The following is a 25,385-nucleotide window of genomic DNA, read 5'->3' as shown; positions in this document are numbered from 1 at the left end:
GCAAATGCACGCGAGACTTGCTCCTGCAAGGATTTGCTTCCTTTTATATGCTTGAATACACATCTCGATTTACATAAAAGAGAGTGTATCTAAAACTCACGCGATTTCGAAAAGTATAATAAAATGTAATCCATACCGTCGGAATAAAGTGGTATAATAAATCGGTAAAATAAAAATCCTGCAATCAGAGAAACAGCATTTTTTAGAACATCGAGCGATAAAATAGGATGTGTCGTCTCGACTCGAAATGAGCAATTAATTCCAAGCACTGCTTTGGAGAATAAAAACACATTTACATTTAATAAAAAAAAATAGTATTCTTCTTCGTGTGTTTGTGAATAAATTTGCAATATTGCTTACGTTATAAATCAGCGCTCGAAAGTTGCACATTTTAAGCCGATTCCCGAGACGACACATCCTTTTTTTTCGCTCGATGTTGTAAAAAATTTCTCCGATTGCAGGATTTATTATACCGATTTATTATACCGTTTGTTCCAACGATATGGATCACATTTTATTTATAATTATAGTTTTCGAAATCGCGTGAGATTTAGACGCACCCTCTTTTATGTAAATCGAGATGTGCATTCAAGAATATAAAAGGAAGCCCATCCTTGCAGGCAGCAAGTCCCGCGTGCACTCGTGATCTGACAATATTTAGTTAAGACAACTGTCGCGTGATTGTTTGTGAAACGTTTCGTCGTGATCATGGAAACTTGGATATTACTGTCTATCTTAGCTGGCACCATCGCTGTATACTACTGTTTCTTGAAAGATTTAAACTTTTTTAAGAAACATGGAATTCTTCATATATCACCGTGGCCTGTTTTGGGTAATATGGGACCAGTTTTTCTACGCCAATTGTCAATGGTCGAACTGGTAAGAAAAATTTATAACCTAAATCAAGACGCCAAATATGTTGGTTTCTTCGATAGCATGAATCCAGTAGTGGTGATTCGCGATCTCGATATCATCAAGTCCATCAGCGTGACAAATTTCGAGAAGTTTTCCGATCATCGCAACTTTATAACTGAAGACAGTGAACCGTTAATTGCCAAAAGTCTTTTTTTACTTCGCGGTGAAAAATGGCATAACATGAGAACATTATTAAGTCCAGCTTTTACACCTAATAAAATGAAGGTTATGTTCAAGTTGATGTCAGATAGTGGCGCAAATTTTGCTGACTTTCTTGTTAATTTGCCTTCGGATAAAAGTGTTGTTGATATGAAAAACTGTTTCATGAGATATGCGAATGACGTGATCGCGACTTGCGCATTCGGAATTAGTGTTGATTCGATGAGAAATCCGGACAACGAATTTTACGTTTTCGGCAAAAAGGCAATGTCTTTCGAAACTTCTCGCGCGTTAAAACTCTATATTATAAGAAGTATGCCTTTAGTAAGTAAATTATTAAAAATTAAATTGATCAATGACCGTATAGGCCGATTTTTCAAGAATATTATAAAAAACACAATACAGACCAGAGATGAACAGAATATCGTACGACCGGACATGTTGCAATTGATGATGGAGAGCAGAGGAAAAAGACCCGGAAAGGAACTAACAATTGAGGACATGATCTCGCAGGCGTTTAGCTTCTTTTTTGGTGGTTTCGACACTGTTTCTACTTCGATGTGCTTTGTTGCCCACGAAATAGCTATTAACAAAAAAATTCAAGCAAAACTGCAAGAAGAAGTTGATGAGGTTCTTCAGACGACAAACGGAAATTTGTCTTTTGAAGAACTAAACAATATGCAGTATTTAGATGCCATTGTAAAGGAGACACTGCGATTATGGCCGGTGACTGCATTATTTGAGAGAATATGCACACAACAATTTAAATTACCTCCAGCGCTTCCTGGAGACAAACCTTTCGTTATTAAAAAAGGAATGAGTGTTTGGTTTCCTGTTTGCGGTCTTCATCGAGATCCAAAGTACTTCGAGAGACCAAACGAGTTTGATCCCGATCGCTTTCTGGATCAGAATAAGAAAAATATGAATATGGCTGCTTATATTCCGTTTGGAATCGGTCCAAGAAAGTGTATAGGCTACAGATTTGCATTGTTAGAAATTAAAGTCATGGTATTTCATTTATTAGCTCGTTGCGAACTGAAACCATGCGCGAAAACAAATCAACCAATACGATTGTGTAAGACAAGTTTTGATATGCAGCCGGAAGGGGGATTCTGGTTAAAGATTGAAAAAAGAAGTAATGCTTATATTAAATATTGAAAGGTATACCTTTTATTATAATAAGACTAGATGATAACAACTTAGAACTTAAACTTAGTGGTTTATCGAGAGAGAAACTTTATTTATTTATTAATTGTATACATATGTATAAATATATAGACGTTGGGTGAAGATGCGCACGGCTGCATGCATAGTGGTTTATATGTATGTCTGTTGTGTATACTTACCTATTTCCCCGTAGATATCTCGTTAAAAACTGTTGAGAGCCTAAGCTACGTCTGAGGAGAGGCGGAGTAATGTACTAGTCTGTAAACCCGTCTCTCCTCTTTAAAAAGACTCTTTCGGGCGTGAGGTGAGTTTTTAGCTGGTAGGCGGTCGAGATGATCATCGGGGTCCGGCGGTCCTGGTGGTTTTGCAAGTTCCTCTCCTTCGGGTATTCGGCAGTCCCTCGACCCGCATGGGATGTCGGATCCCGGTTAGGATGGGGATGCACTTCCTCCGAATTCCGTCGGGGTCCCTCTGATGCGAGTCTTGGTCGAATCCAGCACTACCCTGGGGTACGGGCCCCAGGGTGTCTTTAGAAGATTTTCTCATCTCTGAAAAAAAAAAAAAAAAAAAAATTTATACTTAAATAAGAAACTACAATATATCTTCTTTTTTTCTTTATTTTTTTCTATCGAACATTTTTCGGTAGAAAGGCTGCTGCTGTATATCGCATTTTATTATAAAAATCTGCAGGATTGGCGAGCACAGTGCAAGACTTGCGAGTCAATTTTGGTCTACATTAGTTTTTCATATTTTGTAACACAATTTTTTTACACAATTAAAAAATATTCAAGACAAATGCTTGTTATGTCAGTTGATTATTTAATTAATAATTAAATATGAAGATTTTTATGAAGATTTTTCTTTATAATATAAGTAATAATCCTTTTAATTTTTAAAATTATATATCTTTGCAAATAAGCTCCAAATTTATATTTTATTGAAATTTCCTCTAAATTATTTGAAAAATGTAATTTTGTTATCTATTTTTTTTTCTGAAGCTCATTATTTGCTAAAAACGCATCATTAATTGTTATTTTCAATTTTGGATAGAATCAGCCAAAGAATTTGTAGCGAAAAGAATATCCATTGGTTTCTAGATTTTTGATAAAAAAATTTCGAAGGAAAAGAGGTAAGAAGAAAGAATAAGAAAATATATAAAAAGCACGCTATAAATAAAAGATATATCTAAAAATATATATCTGAAAAACAGCATTTACAAAAATAAAAGAAGGAAGGAATTTGTCATACCGACTGTGTTGGGTTGTCACCTTGGGCGGTGTGGAGCGAGAGGCACGTGATCCCCGCTTTCTCTTCGTGAATAATACGCCATCTGAAGAACTGTAGCCGCACGCCAACGGTTGAATCACCGACAACGCTGACGTTTTCCGAGCGTCAGTGTGCGTCAGCGGTTGTCACGGATGATAGGTATCGCCGTGTTTGCAACCACAGACGTTTGTTCAACGGATTTCGTAAATTAGTGTGTGGAAAAACATTCGTCCAATCAACCGAAGTGTGTTCCCGGATATTCGTCGAACAGTTTTCCCCATTTGGAGATTGCACGCCTGGAAAATGCAGGTAAGAGCACAGTTTTCATATATGGATTTCGTACAGGTTTTTTGAACGCGGTTGAGAGATCGAGAGAAGAAAGATCGTGCGAAATTCGGTCAAATAGAATGCCGAAAGGATCTCTTGCTTAGGCGCGCGCGACTGAAAATGGAAATGCGCGTTTAGCTACATCTAATGAATATGCAACAAATGCATGACACGAATGCAAGATGGTTTGGAATTTCCGCATTTTCCGTGCGCGTCGTTTCGCATGATTGCGCGCACAAGAAAGTTTCCGATCAAAAATTCACTCGAGTTGAAATGTGTCGAAGGAAAATTAGATTCATGAAATTACTCAAATGACTAAAAGGTCTGAAAAAACTAACGTAATAAATGTTTAAAATATGCCTTCATTTAAAAATAGTAGCTGAATCCAAATGTACACACAACACAAAGATATATATATTAAGATTATTGAACATTTTACTTGATTTTGACATCCTGTTATTGGTTCTAAAAGCTGTTTTGTATTTTTTTGTCAATTTACATTTAATGAATATTTAATGGTATAATTAAAACGCTAAGTATAAAAGAAAAACAACATTTAACTTGTTTTATATATATTTTTATGAGAAATAATATTTAATAATTATAACTTTTTATAGAAGGTTGAAAAAGAAATAAAAAGAAATTGGATAATCTTGAATCAATAACTAAGATAAGTGAATTATCAGAATAAATTCTTACAGATTCCTTTCTATTTATGAAAGAAGCCAGCTACTAAATGTTGATTTTAAAAAATAATAGCTGAGTCGAACTAATAATTAGATTAATAGTTGTCAAATTAATAGTTAGAACTAATAATTACTGATTGTTAGATCAGTGATTACTAAGCACGAATATCTTGAACTAAGACTACTAGCATCTACTAATCTAGAATTAAGTACGGACATAAAAATGTGAATGTACAATTTGTGATTTGAGGACTTGTTACGAAAATTTCATGCTTGGTATATAATCGTATCACTACGATTTGTTTCGTTACAGAAGAAGTTGAAAAAAATTATCTGATTGTCGCGGGAAAGCAAATTAAATCGAACAACTTATTTTACAGAGAATTGATACTCAAATTTAATTGTTGAATTGGCTGTTATGCTCAGTTATACGTTTAGTACGATGTAACGATGTTGATTAAATGTTTATTTTAGTATAGAAAATCAAAGTGCTGTTCTGAATACGAATACATTAATTAATTAATTTAAATAAGAAAATAGTGATTTTCGGCATTTTAAGAAATGTTTGTTTGGAGTTATATTTTTTTTATATGGTTTCTGTTTACATTAATAAAATAGAAATCAAAATATTCTTTACAAATATATTATCTAATGAGACATCTTATGAGTTAGGTATGATTTAATTAATCTAATTATCAATTACTGTAATTTATAATAATTTTATAAAAATTCCTGCAATTACTCTTAATTATTAAATTTTAAACCTACGAAACGAATAAATGCAAATTAGTGAAAAAGATTTCGAAAATATAAAGTTCGATTTTGACTTTTGATTATTAAATATTAAATCTGACAAACTAACATAAAAATTAAATACACAAATCACAGTAGCACTCGTCGAAAACTCGAAATAAAATATGAATCTACGTGCAAATAAGAATTAAATTTTCTTCTTATTCGCGATGTAGAAGACCCCCAAAAAGTCGAACAAAGGCGAAGAGTGCATCTGCACGGTGGCGTTTCCGAGCCGACCGGGTCGACCTCGTTCACCCCAGGGTTTCGAGTTAGGGGGAAGGGACCGGAGGGCCCGGTAGAGAGGCCGCGCGTAGTATGCGTAAACTATAAATCGTGACGCGTCGGCGGCAACGACGTTGGTAGTGATGGGTAGTGGTGACGGTGCTGGTAGTAGGGAAGCAGGGGGGGTGGGTAGAGAGAGAGCATTTAATTTGAGCTTGCGAGGAAGTAGTTGATTGGAGACGCGAGGTAGGGTTTGTCGTTGGCGGGCGAACAGTCGCCGCTCGGCCGTTGGTCTGCCTCATTTGGACCATTCGCGAGATCGCCACTCGCCGATAGATCGCAATCCCGATCTCGGCGATCAATTTCGGGGACGCACGCACACACGTGTGAGAGATCGTATCTTTTTAAATTTCATTTTAAAGGCCACGCAGTCGGGAGAGGAATCCGATTGGATCTAATCAACGCGCACGGCTTGCAAATTCCGTGTTTATCGAGTAGCCACGTGAGAAGTGGCGATTAAGTTTCCTCGCGAGCGTGCCAATCAGTCAGTCAACCAGTTAGTCAGTCAGAGTCCAGCACGAGTCAACAACGATGTGTCGCTCGTGACTTCTTAAAACTTGAACTACTTGAGCGCAACTCTCTCTTCTTCGCGATATCAAACAATAAGTGACATCGATACGGTGTGCTCTTATTATAAAATTCGTGACTGTGAAGTTCGACGTCGAACTTGGATTTTTGACGATGGATTCTGCACATCTGTCCCGCGCGTACATCTAAACTGCAATCCGCTTTGATGCTTCAGTAAGAGTGAGTTTTGGAAGTTTTTAGTGTAAATTATGTCATGTATGCTTATCTCGACTGATATTTGGCTGCAATCGTACTTTACTTTTTGAACAATTGTGTTTCAGAAGAATTAAATTTATAAATTTATAAAAGAAATGCGAATCGTTAATTTTTATTACATTTGTTAATTCTATCACATTTTTTATGATATAGATTTTTCTCTTTATATTTATCCATCTGTCACGCATTACGCACTTCTTAAATTTTGTCAAATTTTAAAATATATATTAAGAATTTGATCGATTACATAAGAAAGTTAGAAGGAAGAACGAATTGATAAGATTGCAAGAACAAGAAGAAATCAAGATAACGCGCGCTTGTAATGTCGAATGTTTACAATCGTAAATATGCAAATTTATTGTTGTATATTTTGTATTATACGCATGTTTATGGATTATTTGTATGCATGATTTATTTATTTGTATGTATTTGATTCAACTTTATGCATAACTAATTAACATAATACAACTGTGGTATTTTAATTAACCTGATAGCTATAATTAAAATCATATTTATCTACCATGATTGCCATATCTTTTTATTTTTGCATTGCTACAATGATTATGATTTTTGATATCTTAATGATCGTGTTTAATGTAACGGCAAATAAAAATTAATATTTTCGATAACGTATTGCATATGTTTATAATATACGACAATTATATGATCTAAAAAAATATAACCGTGTTTGTAATTAATTGTTATTAATCACCGTGTCGAAAAATTACGACGCATTTGCGTGTGCAGCCGATCGCAAATTCTCTTCGTGCTTCCGCGACAACGATAGTGTTAAAATTTTCCTTATCGATGCCGTCGAAAAATGTTGTTGATAATGTTGTTTACACATCGAACGCAATAGATAATTTTACTTTTATCAGTAGATAAAAAGCGAATTATCCACTTTAATTGATATTACGGGTAACTTAGAAAATTTTTTCGAAAACGCTCATTTTCTAACATCTTTCCAAATTGGCGATTTCGTGTGTTATTATTGGGACATTTATTGCAAACACTTATTGATACACGTGTTATTCGATCAAATTAGAAAGTTAATTGGAACTTTGCCGATTTGTAAACTCTCGAGTCGAATTGTGAGAACTGTCGTCTGTTGATTTGCCGAAATTTATTGCGCTATTGTGTAGCAATATCGCGTCCAAAACAGTTCAACTATCTCTTGAGTTTCTTTTCATCGCCGTTAATGTACACAGAAAAGAGATCTGCAGAATATCTCTCGCAAATATTATTTACGCCTTGAAAAATTTTCTTCTTCTATCTTATACATTCAAATGTACGTCAACTTCAATTTGAATTTGCTCTACATAGTCTTAGATTAAATTGAATTTAAGTCGCGTTATAATATTTATAATATATGAAATATTAACTTGTCCGTCCGTGAACTTTTATATAATCACCTTCTTTTTGCAACACAGCTGTAGTTCTCACTTTTCTAGCCAAGTTTAAATTTACGTATCAGCAAATTAAAAGATAAGCAAAAGTCGACGACAAACCAGATTATTCGTATGCGATTAAAATTTATTTATCTTATTATTTTGATATTATTTGTATATTGACTATTTATTCGGAGGAGATCGAATCTGATATCGGTATGGCATTTTAGCCGCATGCATTTTTTTTTCAATGGTGCAGATCGTACGTTATCGTCGGTGAATAAACCATGCGGGCGATAATGCAATAATATGGAAAAAATAGCGCGCGGGGCTAAAATCATGCAATTAACGCTCGGTGAACATAAAAACGCCGTGATTAAAATTTATCATGAAAAGAGTAACGATCTCACGCGAGTGGCGTGAAGTGCTGCGTAGAAAGTCGCAGGAATGCATCGTGCAGTAAACGCAAAGTAATCCTCTCGCGTTACACGAACCCTCTCGATGTTGTTCGACACACGGGGCCCCCCGGCCGTTCTCCCCCTAATTATTTCATAGTAGATGACCGAGTTGGATGAGCGCGCCCCTCGTTCTCCGTCCGCGAGAAACGCGGATATATTATCGCGTTTTAGAGCGCAAGTGTCATTAATCGATGCACTGCAGCTCTGTACGACGCCATCCGATTAATCGCCGGATTTTCTACTCGGGAACACGCTTGATTATCGTCACTTTCATCTAAGGATGGACGAAGGATTATGAATTTATAACAAAACTTAAAATACGTAGTTTCGTACATCGCAAGAACCTCTTATAAAATTTAAATGATGTGTAATGCGTATAAGTGTTTATATTTGCGAATACTCAATACATTTTGTTTTCGATAGCAATTTATACGATTATCATTCTGTGCAACGTGCCTTAGCGATATTATTGAATTACAATTGATATAAACAGTATTATTGATACAATTGGAGCGACATTTGCATGGTATAAGAATCTGTTTTTCTTAGCGAAACTTCAGGGAGGTTTGCTTTCAATTCTGTAACCGCGATTTATGCAGATATATATTATGAGATTTCTTTCTTTTTTTTTAATCAACTTACAGTTAATTTTATTTTAATTAAATTAAAACAGAGATCTTAAATGACACTCGATTGTTAAAAATCTCTGAGACTCGAGGCAAACTTTACAAAACATTCGGTATTTTAAGAATTTGCATAACTTTCAAGTAGAATTAGGTAAGATGTTAATGTTTTCTTTTGTTTTTTTTACACATCCAATTTATCCTACGAATGTTGTTTTATTGTTAAAACGATTCTGGTAATTCGGAGCCGGCTGTACGACCGGATAGACCGTAAAAGGAAGCCGCGAATAGATCCAACAGGTGGTCGAAATAATTTCTTGCGACACTAGCAGCAGGAAATCCAAGGTACAATGCCTATGTTCTTTGAGGACAATAATGATGCACGGCCGCGTGTAAGAATCGCGTGTCTATGTTCTCTCAGACGATACCTTATTTGTACGCGCGACTCTTTCTCTGTTTCTCGGGATTCAAACAGCACAAATATATACCTATTTAGCTTCATCTTCCCATTTGTATTAGGCGATTTATCGAGATACCTTTGACCAACGATCGAAAGTGACTCAATATTGACGTCCATCATTGGAAACGATCTTCTCGTTTCGCATGAGTGAAACGTCGGATGAATACAAACTTTGTTCTCGCCTTGACAGAGAGGCAATATTCTTCTGCCGATTCTGTAATAATTCAACTTTACAAACATTTTTCTCCTGGAATTGTGAGCTTATGTATTCAGGAAATCCAAAATCTTCTCGTGTCAGTTTAATGATACGGAAAATTTTTGGTATTCGCGTTATTAAAGCGAGTAATATAATGGAGCCGTCGTTCCTCAATATCGCGTAATCAAGCATAATGTTTGGGGGCGACAAGTATGCCAAGGGCGGCTCGATGCCATTAAGAGGTCGGTTCCTGTTGGAGCGTCCGTACAGCGCGTTGAGCGTGTCAGCGCGATAGAATTTCCAACATCTGCGAACTATCGATCGTTATTAGCAGCGACAAAATTAACTACCCCTTTTAATGTCGGGCGTGTAATAAAAAGGTACGCTATTTAACGTGCGAACTGTGATACGTTTGGCTATATTTAGTGAAACCAATCTGTCTCCCGACATAACGTAATTCGACCAAGTTTTTGCGTATCAAGTTGAACGCGTGATCTCACCGGATCGTTTTACGAAAAACGCATTGCCGCGGACTCGAAAAATGCGACTGGAGCTTGCGGTGAACCGACATGACCGTATGTCGCGGATTGTTGTTGAGAAAACTTATGTATCACGTTGCTCGATCCGTTAGATCCATCGATTGGCACGTGATGTTGGAAAATAGTCGCGCAGTCTTTTGAGCGCCGATGAAATTGCAACGCAAATGTGCGTCACAGTCAATCATAAGTAGATTAGATTAAACCATATGTGCACAAGTAGATTCTATTTATTTGCCGCGCGCATCAAATAATATATATATTCAAATAATCAAATGATAATCAATTCCACACATCTATTATGCGCCGAAGTCCCATTCGCGATTTATTCCTTACGAAATCCCGCGCTTCTCGTTGACTCTGTAATTGAATATTTTTTGTTGCTGTTAATCTTGTAATTTTTTTAATACGAAAGATATATTTTTTTTGTTCGCAGCAGAAGATTTGTTCGATATCAGAAATGTCACTCTTGTCACAAAAGTTAACACTGCTATCGAGCATTAATACTACTGATAAAATATATTTTATCAGAGAAAGGATTGACATCTATTATTGATCATATGATTATTATTATTTGTATTACTATTAAAATCACTATTCTAATTTTTTAAATTGTTAATTTTTTTATTTTTGCATTTATTGTATCATTTTATATTTGCATCTTTTTATATGTACTTGTTTAACTCTGCGATCTTTCTGACGATTTTCTGATGATCTTCTTTTTTAGAGATCGACGGAAGAATTAACCAAGTGCAGCACGATTACGTTGTCGGAGGAAATTGCGGACAACACCGGCGCCGCGACGACAACACATACGGAGAAGATCATGGGTGTTTGCAGAAAAATCATACGTTTGATATACGTGTTGGATCTGGTTTTGGCATTATCTGGTAAGTCAACAATACGAAATGGAAAATAACAGTTATCTTGCACAATTTGCATACTATTTGTTTCGCTTATTTTTCTACTTTTCTTGCTACTTGAAGTTCTACCTGACGAAAGAGGCCAAAAATAGGTCAAAAAATTCTTATTGTTTGCTCAACAATTTGACAAATATTTATATCAATTTAAATGAAAAATTTCGGCTATCGATGTACGCGATAGCGCGCGCGCGCGGGCGCAAAATTCGCAATTAAAGTTTGCGGAAATAATCATGTTATTACGTAATTCTCGTAAATTGAATTTTAAGTTTTATTTATTGCGTTTCTCCGTCGTGTATGTAATTTCACGTCGTAGCAAATTCTATCAAACTCGAATTTGACGATCACTCATGCATGTGGATGGGTTTGATAATCTTTCGACATTTGCCTCATTTATTTAAATTTATCGCTAGCAAACTTTTTTCGAAATATCCACCATCGTCATCTTTTTATCAAATATACAAAGTGCTGAAGACCAACCGTACGTTAGTAAATCTATTAATTAATAGCATATTTTTGAAGTTATTTGAAATCGAAAATCTTTATACCAAAATGTCAAGGCTACAATAATTTTTAAATGAGAAAGTTGATCAATTACATTATCCAAAAGTTACACGCTCAAGCATGTCGCATATTGATTTTGATATCTTTCATATAAGAAACCTCAGAAATCTGCTATTAACGAGTGACACAGTTAATCCGAGATACTTTGTATATTTTATATTATTTTATATAAATCTACTCCCTTTATGATATTACAATAAAAATAAATTGGATTGATTTACCGGTACAATGCGCAACAGCGAACTGTTCATAAGTTGATCTGTAACATACAAGGCACATCTAAATTATAGCAGCGTTTAAAATAATTGACAAATAATTATTACGCACGTTAAACTTTTACTAATTTTTATGCAAATATCTAATAAAAGAATTGTATATTGATATATAATAACCGTAAATATTAAAAATTGCAAATTTTTATTAAATATTAAAAATTTCTCCTCTTCTTTTCGCTCCTGCTTGCACTTCTCCAAAGCACTTACCGCGTTCGTGACATGAATATGAAAATCGCACGATGTGTTTGAACGGCGGTGTTCCCGACGCGTACTTTGTCACATTAGAACAAAAATAAAACTTGCACGGAATATCATCGGACGAATTACATGTTCGACACTCTGCCGCATCTGTAAAAGTAAGGGCGAGGTCGAAAACTATAAAAAATAATAAGGATGGTATTATTGAAGAGGATAACGTACATACGGTTTCAAAATTCTTAACTTAGAGAATTTATCGAATATTTATCGAAATCGAGTTTAAACTCGATTTCAACTTGTGAACAACTCCTCTGCTGCGTATCGTAAATCAATCTAATTTTGTTTTATTTTAATATCATTAAGAGAATATATTAAAAAATAATGTAAAATATATAAGGTATTTCGGATTAATCTATCACCCATTAATAGTAGATTTCTGAGGTTTTCATATGGTAAAGATATAAAAATCAATATGCGACGTGTTTGTGTGCGTGAATTTTTGACAATCTAATCGATGAACAAATACTTCCCATTTAAAAACTATTGTAGCTTCGATTTTTTAGTATAAAGACTTTTGTCTTCAAATGATTTTAGAAAAGTCTGTTATTGTCTGGTGATACGGTTGGTGGTCTTGGACATCCTGTAAACCTACTCACTTCTTTTGAAAGGGAAATTCCAAATTGTGGATTTCGCGGTCACTCACGTTTCAGTGAGCGTTTCCGCAATGCAAGTCATACCGTCTATTTTAGTCTAACGCGTATGAGAATGGTAGACACGCCGAATATCGTATTTAAAGTTCATCCATTTCGCTAATTAAGCTCAGCGTGGCTTTCATTAGCCCCATAAATACCCGCGGCTGACGAATGTGCATGTCTTTACGGGAGGGAGTGTTAGCTTGTTAAACTGATGCGTCTGACGTTATTGCATTAGCAAGCGAACCGCGAATAGTCGGAAGTGCACGCCGCGCATTCTTCCTGAACAATGTGTCCGTTATAAGTGTGAAACTTCACGGAAACTGACGCGCTATTATAGTTAATTTAATTCTCACAGACAGTTGTGGTTCGCTTTTTCAAGCGCAGCAATTATCTCTTCTCTGCTTCGCTTTCACTTGGCAAAAGATTTATAAATGAAAAAGAAAAGAGAATACGAGATATAATAATCAACATTATGATTTTATTTTTGCTTTATATTTTTTGTTTCTATTTCCAAAAATTCATTTTTTCGATTACTAATATATCTTTTAAACGGTTTTGTAAAAAATATAGAACCTGAATCTTTTGAGAGAGATTCATGTACTTTTATCAGAGAATATTATTATGATATTTTTTACTCTCTTTTTCATTAGTAATGATAAAATTTAATGTAAAATTGATATGTAATCAATTATTGTTCGGCATCAGACCGATCACACCCGAGAATTGGATTTGACCGAGAGATTCTTTTTTTTCTCTTTCGCTTGCGTGGTACGAGTGCGGTCTTTTGCATGGAAGCGCATTCGTCGGGGATGAAACCACGCGTGTAATGAAGCCTGACAGAGGGAAACCGCGAACTGCGTAATGCAATATCACACACGACTGTTTGACTAGAATTTTTACGGGCGTTGCCGCTTTGTGCAATGCAATATATTACAGACGGCTGTTTGACTAGAATTTTTACGGACGTGCGTCGCTTTAAATACCTCTGCGCAACTGCTGTCGCGTAATGATGGCAATGAGCCGCACAGTCTCGTTCTAAGCATCATATGCGACAATTACGAACATACGACTGTTATTCGATGCGAGGAATCTCTTGAAAGTGAATATATTCAAAGTATGCAAAAGAACTGGCATTTAACATATCTAAGTCGCGATTATTTTTTTTTTATTGGTGTCAGAAGAATTTTATATATACGCATTTTATTACATTCATTTTATCATTATGTAAGTTTAAGTTAAAATATATTTTTGATAACATATCATTGCAATCAATAGTTACTTAGAGTTGCAAAAAGAAGCAATTACTAAAAAAGTAAAAAAGAAGATAAAACTTTGACAAAAATTTCTATTTTGTACAATTTGCATTTTTAGATACAAATGTACTGTAAATAATTCTGAATTAAGTTGATTTACAAATGAATACATATTGAGCGAGCTAATTTTTTTATAATATTTTTTTTTTCTTTATATTGTCTCAATCGCGCGTGCGTATTGCGTCAATGCTATTCGTGTGACAAATCCTCGCGTGGCAAGAAAAAAAGAAAAAAGTTTTACATATTCCGAGGTATCAAACGGGGCTTTAACCTCTTAACTGATTATAGCACAGCCGTGTATGTCGCGCGGGTGAGCGTTGTATTCTCCCCCGCAACGTTTACGGCATACAGATGTGTGCCACTCATTGTCCGTTTCTCTATGCGCCTGTCACATATGTAACGAGTGTGATACGCACGGTTAGTCAGGCTCGAATTAAGGGGCCTGACTCAAGACTAATTTCGAGATTTAGGGGTCTTCCTAAAGGCGTAAATGTGCGCTCATACATGTATACGCATGCGACCCTGAATCGAACGATGCCTCTTGCACGTAAAAGTCGTTACATAATCCAGTCCATCTTACAATTAATCGTAAAATTGATACTCTGTTATTTAATGAATTTTTCTCGGCATAAATTATAATAGATTATGTATCAAAATTATTATTTTTATTACTAAAAAGGAAATGATTAACTCAACATATTTTTTGATTATGCTTTACATTAAAAGTTACAAATGAGAAACAACAAATAAAATATAAATACTGTAAAAATAAAGCATAAATACTCATTTTAGTTTGATAAAAATTTAAACCGTCTTAAATATTCAGATAAAATATTGAGAAGAAAACATTGAGATAAAGTATTTTTGATAAAATTAGCTTACTCAATATTTATTTATTTATAAGACGGTTTAGACTCTTATCAAATTAAAATAAGTATTTATATGTCCCCCCCTCTCTCTCTCTGTATTCAATATTATACAGATTATTTGATCTTTGGTATATTTAGGTCAAATTTTAATTAGTCGTGATGGTTACGTATGTTTGTCGCGAATTGATAAATCAAGATAAATTGTATAAGCAAATGAGCAAGTCGTGAGTTTCCATTTTGTATTGTTTCTCAACTTATGTGCGTATCGCGTCAATGTTATATGTGTGGCAAATCTTCGCGTGAAAAGAAAAAGAAAAAAATTAATACAATAGAAATACTAATTAATAATCGAAAGTAGCAGCGCAGTAACAGCGTTCGCATATAAATTTCGGTGTTCTTATAATTCTAAGATAATAGTGATCGGTGATGAAATCATTCATGATGAATCGTATAAAATTTTTCGTAGAACATTTTTGTGTACGACGATGTCGAGTTAATAAGTCATTCTACCGTTTTCCAACTTGCGTAGCTAAACGTCGGCATGCATTAAGAATGAATCACGATACACGTTGCAATTCCGGTCTACTCGTTTTTCTTTCTATCGCGATGAGACATCGCTCGCTGCGAAAGTGTGACAAAGGGTACTTAATCCCCGTAATTTGCCCGCTCGTCTCGTTATGCAGCAAGTATGTAGCCGCACTCGTGGACGCGGAAGATCAAGGCTGCCGCGATTCCGGACATATACAGCTACAAACAGTCTTTCTAAACAGAAAGAGGAGACAGTATGTTTGATTATATTCTCAATAGTTTATCTCACTCTGATAACTTATTGTGAATTATTGAATTGATAATTGATAACCTTCGATGTTAAATAAAAAAAGAATGACATGTGTGTGATATTTAATTAAAAAATTTTTTTTTCTCAAAATCGCTAAAAAAATTACTCGTGTATATGGCGATTTATTTGATATGCTAATTGTGCAGATTGTTCGATCTTTGTAACATTTGCAAATTTTAATTAGTCATGATGATTACACATGTTTGTTGCGAATTGATAATGAGGAAGCGTGAGTTTCAGTTTTGTACACAAGATTTATTTTAATAGCTGTTTGACAAGTTTAAAGTGTTTAAACAGATACAATTAAATGGATACGAAAGGAAAGAACAGAAAAAAGGGACACGTATAATGCGCGCATGTATGTCCTAGTAATATAAAGATAGAAATATCTTAAAATTACTCAGCAGTACGTTAAAATTGTCATCAAGTCCAAGAAAGGATTATTGTGTAAAAAAAAGGTTTGATTAATTTTATTTGCTAATGTTGTAAATATACATAATTTATACATAACTTTGTAAATATATTCATAATTTTGCGGTTATGATGTAGCAAAAAATTGTAAATCGCAATTATTACGCGGTAATTATCGTATTTTTTTGTCTCGCGTAAATAATCGGATTGTACAATATTATACATGAAACATTGGTGTAGCAAATCGTAATTGTAAATCGCAATTATTACACGAGTAATTATCGTATTTTTTTATCTTGCGTAAGTAACTGGATTGTACATGGAACATGCATATCTAACGACAAAAAGCTGCTGTTTTTTGAGTAGCACATGGCAAGTGCATTTTGCATTCACGCTCGACGGGGAGATAATATTTATCAGATTTATTTCTTTATAGAAACCGCATTCTCGAGTCAAATTTATTTGTCAAGATTATTAATATATGTAATGTCTTATTGTTTTAATCATAAACTTTAACTACTGTGTTTATAAATTTATATAGATATTTTCAACAATCTAATTATATTTTTAGAAAAAAATTAATTTATTGAAAATACGTAAGATGCTCCAAATCTTAAAGCAATAATAACTTATGCAATGCATTGGATGTTTGTTTATGTTTACGTTTTGTATATGTTTAGTTTAAAAGATTTAAATATAATAATTTAATTATTAAATGATTGATTTTGTTCAGAACTCTAGCAAATTTAATTGATTACCGTGCACCTGGTAATGTTCGAGTTTTCGTTTTACATTCTTTTTGTATTCTTAATTATTTTCCGTTCTAAATTCTTATTGTGCTCTCGATATTCTTAATTTTGTTACATTTGAATGTTTGCAGACATTTGCAGAATTTATCTATAATAATTTATTATCATTGAACTTTTATTAAGGATTGTATTACATTCTTGACATTTTACCGACAAAATTTCCTTGATCAATTATGTATATCGCATATATTAAAACAGGAAATTTTGCCGGTAAAATGTCAAAGATGTAATATAAATTTTTTTATTGCGAAACGTATAACGCGAAGTATCAGCGTCCAAATAAGGAATGTGGTATCTTTGACCTTTTACCGGCAAAATTTGCTGTTTTAATACATTATACGAAATTTTTTGACGGTTATTTTTATTATTCGGTTTTAATACGAAATCGACTTTTTTCATGAGAAAACTTGTCCAAAACTTATTTCCGTCTTTATTTTTTTTATTTATATATTTGATTATTCGTGACAAAATTAATTTTTTTTATTATAGATTTTATTTGTCGTGACAAATGCGAGCAGTAGATCGATACACGCATTGTATGTTGTCGATGATGCAGCTTAATAAAATTATCGGTATACACGCATGAACGCAATATTACAATAATTTACCTATGGAATTGTTATTTAGATAATTGACCCACATTTGCCTCGTCGACTGATTACGTTATTAATATTATTGTGCGCATGTTATACACAAACTCAGTATTTCTGATCAGGAAGGAAACTGTAGAATCTCTCTCTTGACAATCGAATATCCATAGAGATAAAAATTTATATAGTTAATAATTTAGATATTTTATATTAAAAACATGACTTATAATTCAAAATTTTTCTGTGTATGTGTCAAAGGAATTTATTTAAAATAAATAAATAAATAATATTTAAAATAAATACATTTCTCTTAGAACCTTTATAAATAATAAAATTTATAAATTATAAAACCTACGAAATTTTCCACTAAATTAAAATTTCACGTGTTTGCATGTAAATCGGATTTAACATGCAATCAGAAAGTTACACATTGCAACAGGAGATTTCAAAGAATTTGATATTGAAAACTGCCGAAATTACATTATTATTTTTTCACGATTGCGTGTGCGTTTTCTCCTTTTGCTTGTATTATTTCATAAAAATCTAAGGATGTCTTTTATATTTGCAACGCATTTTAGAAACATCATTAATGTTACGTTTGCGCACGCGCGCTAAATCGTAGTAATGACGTGACAGATAGCGTGACATTATATATATGACTCGCGTTCGGAGTATTCGTGTTATATGCGAGCGAGGATGTCGTCGTTTTCCTTTCGCGAGACGCGCAGTAATCCATTTGTCGAACGAAAAAGATTTTCCGATGTGAAGGAGAAAGGACGGCGTCAAAGGAAAGTCAGCGAAAGTCAGAGGATAATGCCATATGTGATCAAGTGGACTCGTCGCTATAAGTATATTTGTAGTGCGTTTAGTAAAACAATTTCTTTTTAATCGTGTATATCACAACCAATCGAAATTGAGATAATCGCGGCTAGTTCAAATCCGCGCGCGAATACGGAAAAATAAATCTCATGTTATTAATTACCGCGGAAGAATCTGCTGAAAACATTTGTGCGTAATCCGTAGCATGGAAATTCGAATACGAGGCGGTAGTAATTTCAATCTTTCGCACGATTGCTAATGCGGTTACGCACCTTTATCTAATCTGCTTCATTACGAAAAAGATTTCATCATTTGACACAATTGTCTGCTGATTATTATTTATCAATTATCAAAATTTCGTATTTGATTTGATAATTACATGTCTTATTTTAAGCAGTATAATTCTTAAAATTTTGGAATTTTTAAAAGCAGATAGTCGAAAAAATAGGAAAGGAAATTAATTTGTTCTTGATGCCAAAAACTTTCTTCATGTCAGTTTTTATCTCTAATGCAATTTAAAATGTTTTAATTTGTATGTTGAAATCCGCTTGAAAAACTATAGTTACTAAAAAGAATAATTTATTGTTATACAGAGTGTTGTAAAATTCCCGAATGTCTATTTAATTAGATTTTTGAAGTAATTTAGAACCGATTTTTTCCTCTGCCAAAATATTGAGGAAAATTGTCACACTTTTCTAATTTTTAACTAATTCGCATTTATTTTTTTCATTTTAGTGATTTTGCTTGTGGCGCTATTGGAGCTCAATGTGTTACCGCATCAGCAGATTGGCTTCTTCTGCAATGATCCGAAGCTTTCGTTCAAGTTCACGGGCGACACGATCTCCATGGGCTTGCTGATAAGCGGCACTGCTCTCATGCCTATAATAGTGGTAAGTACATATATCTTTTTATATTCGATCGTATGCCAAACTTGTGAAAGAATTTGTTATATGTTGAATATATTTAATAAGTCGCTTACGATATTAATTATATTTTAAGGATATTCCATAAATGTTGTAAATTTCAAGTTGGATTAAAAATGTCCAGAAATGTCCGCAGATTAAATGCAAAATTTTTTAAATGATTTTTATGACTGACGAAGAAAATATAATAAAACATTTAATATTAATTTTAGAAATAGTTTTGTTTTCGTTTTAAATGTTTCTTTCTATTTTTAGTTCTTTAGCATCCGTTCATACCAAACATTTAAATTCTCCTAGGATAAAAAGAGGTGACAGGTCTTGCATACTTTACTTATTCAAGATTTTTACTACTCGAGTCAAAGGTTAAAACGTATGATTTACATTTCCTTTATTATATGTACTGCATTGTAAATGCAAATCTGTCTCGACGACTGCAATCTATTCTTACTTCTTTTTAAGATGGATTATGTGTGTGCCGGCACTACATAATACATAATAATTAAACCAATCGCTAAGCAATGTTTATAAATTTTAAATTTACTTTTTTTAAAATAGAAGAGCTTATTGAATCCATAATTCGTAAGATCTACTTACAATTAGAAAAAGTTTTATTTAAATCTTGCAAGTTATAAATTTATTTTATTTTTTTGCATTGAAATTTTTATTAGTTTAATGTCAAAGTTTAAGTAGCCCATTTTTTCTTATACTATAAAAATTAATTTATTATTGTTTATATTATAATTTATATTTAAGAAAATAAGTATCAAGGTTCAAAGATTTATTTTTATCAGAAACATGAAATTATTTATTAATAATGAAAAAAATATGAAAATCACACAAGAATGGTGAAATGAATGCCCGCGCCGATAAAAAGACACTAATTTACTTTCGGAAAAAATTCATAATTCTTTTTTTTTTCACGTCGTGATGCAATCTGCAACGACGAGACGGAAGTCTCGAGAAATTAGAGTGATGTATGTATCACTTTTTGCTCGCTTTCAGATGGGGATCGCAGAATACGTCTGCCATCTCACCAACAGTTACGAGAATGTGCCGGGTCGCAGCGGCAGCACCAGGAATAGACAGATCTGGCGTTGGTACAGCGATTACACTGTAGGAATCCTCACGCTCACGCTCTTGTGCGCGATCATGAAGATTTTGATCGGTGAACCGCGACCGCACTTTTTCGACACGTGCAAACCACACGAGGCGAACAATTGCACCGATGAGTAAGCATGATCGCTTTCTAACTTGCCTCCTTTGTTCCGGTGTAGCTGCTACCCGACTTAGCTCCTACTTTTCTGTTATCGGCGTAGGCAGACCCGATATACGAACAGCATGTATGTAACGCATGAATGGACTCTGACAAAGAAACAAGGAAATTTGCATGTCAGGCATCTATAAGTAATTGCCAAATAGGAATCATTGTCGGAGAATAAAATGTAGTAAACGGACTTGTTAATTAAAATTGATTGTAATGTGATTCTAAATTATATACATATCTGCATACGTTAATAAAAGTATATGTTTTTTTTATTTAACTTAAAAATATAATTAATTATATAGGCGATGCACGTATTGATTGCAAGCAAAGTAGGTTTACTCGTTGCAAGTACCGAATACTTACAGTCGGTTACATAGAGTTCTACAGCGCAATTAGTATATTTTATAACGTATCGCATTTTTAAAATAATATTAATAAAAATTATATATTGGAATTAATATTCTTTAACTATAATAAGAATTTGTTTAATTTTTAATTTTAAGTTTTCATGCGCTTACTAAGGTTCTCGAATTTTTTTTTCAGATACATCAATTCTTATACGTGCACAAATACTAAGACGTCATATTTTTACATCCAGGATTCCAGCAAGTCTTTTCCCTCCGGTCATTCAGCTCTCTCGGTGTACACAAGCATCTTTCTGGTGGTAAGAACTCGAGAAATATCTTTCTAATACACTAGTTAAATCAAAGAGAAATCTGAAAATGGTCATCTTTGCATTTTTCGTGAGATTCTTAATGATTGAGGATTACATTACATTGTATTATATTAAATTATATTGTGTAATATATTTATTTCTGACAGTAATATGTACATGTACGAAACGACTGTATTGTTTACCGGTAGTGTCGAAAAATAGGTGTGGCTATGTAATTTTAATTAAAAAATGAGTGCAAACAGCAATATATTAAAGATACGAAGATCGATAAATTTCACGAAAAAAACCAGGATGACTGTCGTCAGAATTCTTCCTGATAAAACGATAAAACGTTTCGTCAATTTATCCGTAAAGTTCAGTAACCTGCTGGCAATGCAGAAAACTTCGATGCCAGTGTCGAACACTTTTCTCTCCGGTATCGATAGTCAGTATCTAAGCGGCAAACTAAAGAATCTTGCGAAAAAAATCCACTAACAATATATCGATTTTTGCACAACGGATAGATAAATTACGGGAGTCACCAAGTAAATTTCCAGAAATAAACGTGATTCATTTTAAAGGCGGAAGAAAAGAGATAAATATTTCGGCAAGAAACAGAACAGACCGGTTTTTTGCGTACTTTCGCCGCCAACGAATATCGTCTCGTCGCGCGAGAGAAGTCCTGTTTTCACTTTTATTTAAACGTCGCTTTGTCGCATCGCACACAGTGGTATCTGCAGATCCGTATGCCGAATCGGACATTGTTTCTGAAACCGTGGCTGCAATGCCTCGTGGCCATGTGGGGCGTGACGTGCTCGATGACCCGAGTGAGCGACAACCGGCACCACTGGTGGGATGTGCTCGCCGGCGATGTTCTCGGGTTCCTGTTCAGTCTGTTCGTCGTAACAGTGCCCTGCCGGCTCTTCCATCTCGATTGCGCCGCCGCCACCGTCTCGGCGACGCACACCCTTAACGAGACTCTGGAGAACGGCCAGATCGGCGAGAACGGCTTTGACAAGCAGCGCAAGCAGAACACAAAGTTACTCAGTCCTGCCGTCGTCGATATCTCGGAGGCCCGGGAGATGAAGGACATCACGACCACTTGGAGGGAATGAACGCGAGACGTTCGCGCGGAACAATTTGCAGTATAAAAGTAGAATAGGAGGGGGAGAGGGATGATCGAATCACTTGTTTTGGAAATGCCTTTGCCATCCAAAGATGTCGGAGTTTCTGACTTAAATTTTCGTTGGTAATTTTGCGCAACAAAACATTGCAATTATCCATACAGAGGTGATAATAGAACAGAAGTAGCATGCCTTTTCTCGCAGTTGTATCGGTGCTATCGTATTTTTTACAAGGATTTTGGACGTAACTTTCTTTCTGAAACGATTGATTCAATCATAGAGATCTATAAGCTTGGTGGGGAGGTTTCTCTCGATGCACATCGGGGATTGAAACGTACGACATTGATTTTTCTATTAACTTACAAACTGCTCAGAGTACGAAATAGTCGAACGTTTACATTCCGCTGAAAAGATACACATATCAAAATCACGTGCGCGTCGATCACAAGGTTTTAGCAGGTGCGAAATGGTACTGGACTCGGAAGGGAACAGTAGGAAGTTCGTAAGTAGGATCAAGTCACCAGTTTTTGGCCGTTTCTAGCACATGTTAGTAGATATTGTCGTATTAACTATTTTTTCAGGTATCTTACGAATCGTTTTAGGCAGCATTTTTTTATCAATTTAGGTGGTAACAGTTATTTTGCAATATTTCTAAAAATTTCGATTTTGACTAGGTTTGGTTTTTTAAAACCATATAAAGAGAAATTTATTTAATATAAACGGAGTAGAAATACAAAAAATATAGTCAAAACTGGCCCTACGTTGATCCTACGTGAATGCAGATCACTCGCGCGTGTTGACTGTTGACTGATCTGCGTAGGTCTGATTTAGTAATATAGTAATAACCGTAAAAATCGAGAGCCAACCAATTGAACAAAATGGTAATCTGATGCGACAAGTTAACTTTGTCTCCATCTGAGATTTTTCTCTTCGTCAATACTGACGTCTCTTAATATCTCAAACGTTCCCCGCGCTCTTATCAATACTTACATTCCTGCAACGATTACACAATTTAATTATCTAACTTTGAAAATTGCCATATCAATGAATCCCAGATGTGCGTGTCGTCAATGCTACGAATTCACCTAATAAGAGTCAAATGCAACCAATTCGAGTTGTATGTATGTTGGGTTCTATCATCCTATTATTGGGTTCTATTATTATGGGTTCTATTCCTCGCTTCAATCTTCGGCTACATTTTAGACGAAAAATAGAAGCAAACCGCGTGCAATCCGTTTTTTATTACGTGTAAAATTTTGTACTATAGCAAAGGATTTAGTTTTCATTTCTAGTATATAATGCGCAACTAGCGGATAAAATAAAACTTGAATTAATGCGTTAGAAGATTAAGTCAGTGGTAAGTTAATTTATTCACGATAATTCTTAAAGATTTATAGGTGTATATTAAAAATCTTTTTTTCACATTCCGAAATGCAACTTTCGAATGTACATATTTTCGTCGATGTGAGATAATTCTTAATTTATTTACGAGTAATGAATAGCAACAAAAAATTGATGCGAAAAGAGCGCCCTCACGGATGTGCAGAAACGAATGTATATTATAAATAGTAGTATTATTATAGCCGTATGGTATTATTATCTGTAGTTTTATTATCTCTAAAAGTGGACGTTAATACGTCGTTAACAAAGCGATTTTCAAACCGCGCGGCGCGGCACGGCTTTTAACATCGGTTTTTTTAACCAGTGAAAAGCCGTGCGCGATAAGGATGTCGCTCGACGTAAGTCTCATACTCGAATACTTTTCGCAATAGTATTGAAATGACGTATATGCACGTACGCGCTGGGAACATAAAGTATTCACCTGTCAGAGTTATGGACCATAAATACAAGTAGTATTTATATACTACACAATGCAACCGCGCGCGGTGGATAATGGTGGAGTAACGCGAAATTAAAGTGATTACATTGTACGTGAGTGTGCTTTAACTCTGCCAATTGTTATTTTTATAGTGTACACCTACCGTAAGGAGCGTGTTATTTCTAATACGCCCCATTCGATTTCCGTCATATATAATCACACATTATGCGAGATTGTAAATATTGTAAAAAGTATTATTTAAGGTAGGGAAGGAATTTTTTCTATAAATGAATTGCATTAGTTGAAACTAATCGCACAATCCTAGTATGAATTGTAATATGTTTCGCGATTGTGTACATAGAAGGTGCATGCTGCGACGAGCATATGTACCGCGGCTTATTTTTACTCGAGATTATTCTTAAGCCGATCTTAAGGCACTGCCTTCTTTCCAGCCTCGCGACCGCAAAATATTGACTTTATTTGGGATCTCCATTATACTAACTAATCCAGAAAAACTGCTCATTAGACTAAAACGAAAAGAAAACAATGTTTTAAGCGAATAGAAAAATAGTATATATTTTTTATAATTTTTGCATATAAATAAATTTACTCTTAACGAGTATCTGATAAATTAAAATTAACTTTTGCGTCATTATCACAATTCTACTTTTATATAAATAATACATAAATATTTAAATGCTAAATTTTTATATTAATTATCGATGAGATGGAAAATGTTTTATCGCATCGTGGAGTCCCCAAAAGTCTACAATTTAGATGCGGAAAACTCGCTCCGTTGTTTTGAGATTTTCCTTGTACAAAATAGTATCAATTTGCCTGTCGAGCAAAAGAATGAGATGCAAAAGTTAGAAATAAAATGTTTTCCCTCAACTTTGAATTCTCCCCTCTTTCGTCCTTACGCCAAGTGAATGATCGCGCTCCCTTTGAAATCCCGCGCTCCCTCCCTCGTTTTCCCACTCTCGTGTCATCAAATAAATCTTACAGGACAGCGATCGCTGGTATCCTTCGACATCGGCGGGAGAAGAGCGGCCATCGGACCCACCACCGCAGAGCTCGACGTTAAACCGTGCCGTGTGAAAGCACTCTTATTCTGGCAGCTTGCGTCGCTCGTGAATTTTTAATCATCCCGAATGCAGGATGTACCGTGAGTCTCTCTTTTTAATTTTAACGATAGATCCTCCGACCAATTTGGAGGCAATTTTTCTTTGGGCAAAAAGTTGACGTGCCACTTGAACAT

At 34.6% G+C, this 25,385-nt stretch overlaps 2 protein-coding genes across 5 annotated transcripts; both read left to right on the top strand.

Annotated features, from left to right (window-relative positions):
- The first annotated feature begins 627 nt into the window (after window positions 1-627).
- On the top strand, window positions 628-2,545 carry LOC105673673 (cytochrome P450 9e2-like). Its single transcript, XM_067348730.1, has one exon. It carries the CDS (start codon window positions 709-711, stop codon window positions 2,230-2,232), a length of 1,524 nt encoding a protein of 507 aa, XP_067204831.1. The 5' UTR covers window positions 628-708; the 3' UTR covers window positions 2,233-2,545.
- A 1,022-nt stretch (window positions 2,546-3,567) lies between these two features.
- Window positions 3,568-25,018, top strand: LOC105673721 (phospholipid phosphatase 1-like). Of its 4 annotated transcripts, none has more exons than XM_012369551.2 (6): window positions 3,568-3,816; window positions 10,769-10,931; window positions 19,078-19,232; window positions 20,268-20,494; window positions 21,073-21,193; window positions 21,913-25,018. In XM_012369551.2, the coding sequence occupies exons 1-6, from the start codon at window positions 3,811-3,813 to the stop codon at window positions 22,297-22,299; spliced, it is 1,059 nt and encodes a 352-aa protein (XP_012224974.1). In that variant the 5' UTR covers window positions 3,568-3,810; the 3' UTR covers window positions 22,300-25,018. The 4 variants fall into 4 exon arrangements, with proteins under 4 accessions (XP_012224974.1, XP_012224976.1, XP_012224975.1 ...); XM_012369553.2 differs by lacking the exon at window positions 3,568-3,816 and adding an exon at window positions 5,749-6,338; XM_012369552.2 differs by lacking the exon at window positions 3,568-3,816 and adding an exon at window positions 5,750-6,344.
- Window positions 25,019-25,385: the final 367 nt, after the last annotated feature.

The sequence above is a fragment of the Linepithema humile genome, chromosome 2 (genome assembly GCF_040581485.1).
Source record: "Linepithema humile isolate Giens D197 chromosome 2, Lhum_UNIL_v1.0, whole genome shotgun sequence".
Lineage (NCBI taxonomy): Eukaryota > Metazoa > Arthropoda > Insecta > Hymenoptera > Formicidae > Linepithema > Linepithema humile.
The sequence above is the reverse complement of the archived record's forward strand: the minus strand, read 5'-3'. Positions and strand labels throughout refer to the sequence as shown.

Bases quoted from the DNA above. Each gene is read 5' to 3' on its own strand.
- LOC105673673 (XM_067348730.1), top strand. From the start codon at position 709: ATGGAAACTTGGATATTACTGTCTATCTTAGCTGGCACCATCGCTGTA.
- LOC105673721 (XM_012369550.2), top strand. From the start codon at position 18,208: ATGCGAGCGAGGATGTCGTCGTTTTCCTTTCGCGAGACGCGCAGTAAT. The intron at 19,233-20,267 runs GTAAGTACATAT...GCTCGCTTTCAG, and splicing joins CTCTCATGCCTATAATAGTG to ATGGGGATCGCAGAATACGT. The intron at 21,194-21,912 runs GTAAGAACTCGA...CATCGCACACAG, and splicing joins ACACAAGCATCTTTCTGGTG to TGGTATCTGCAGATCCGTAT.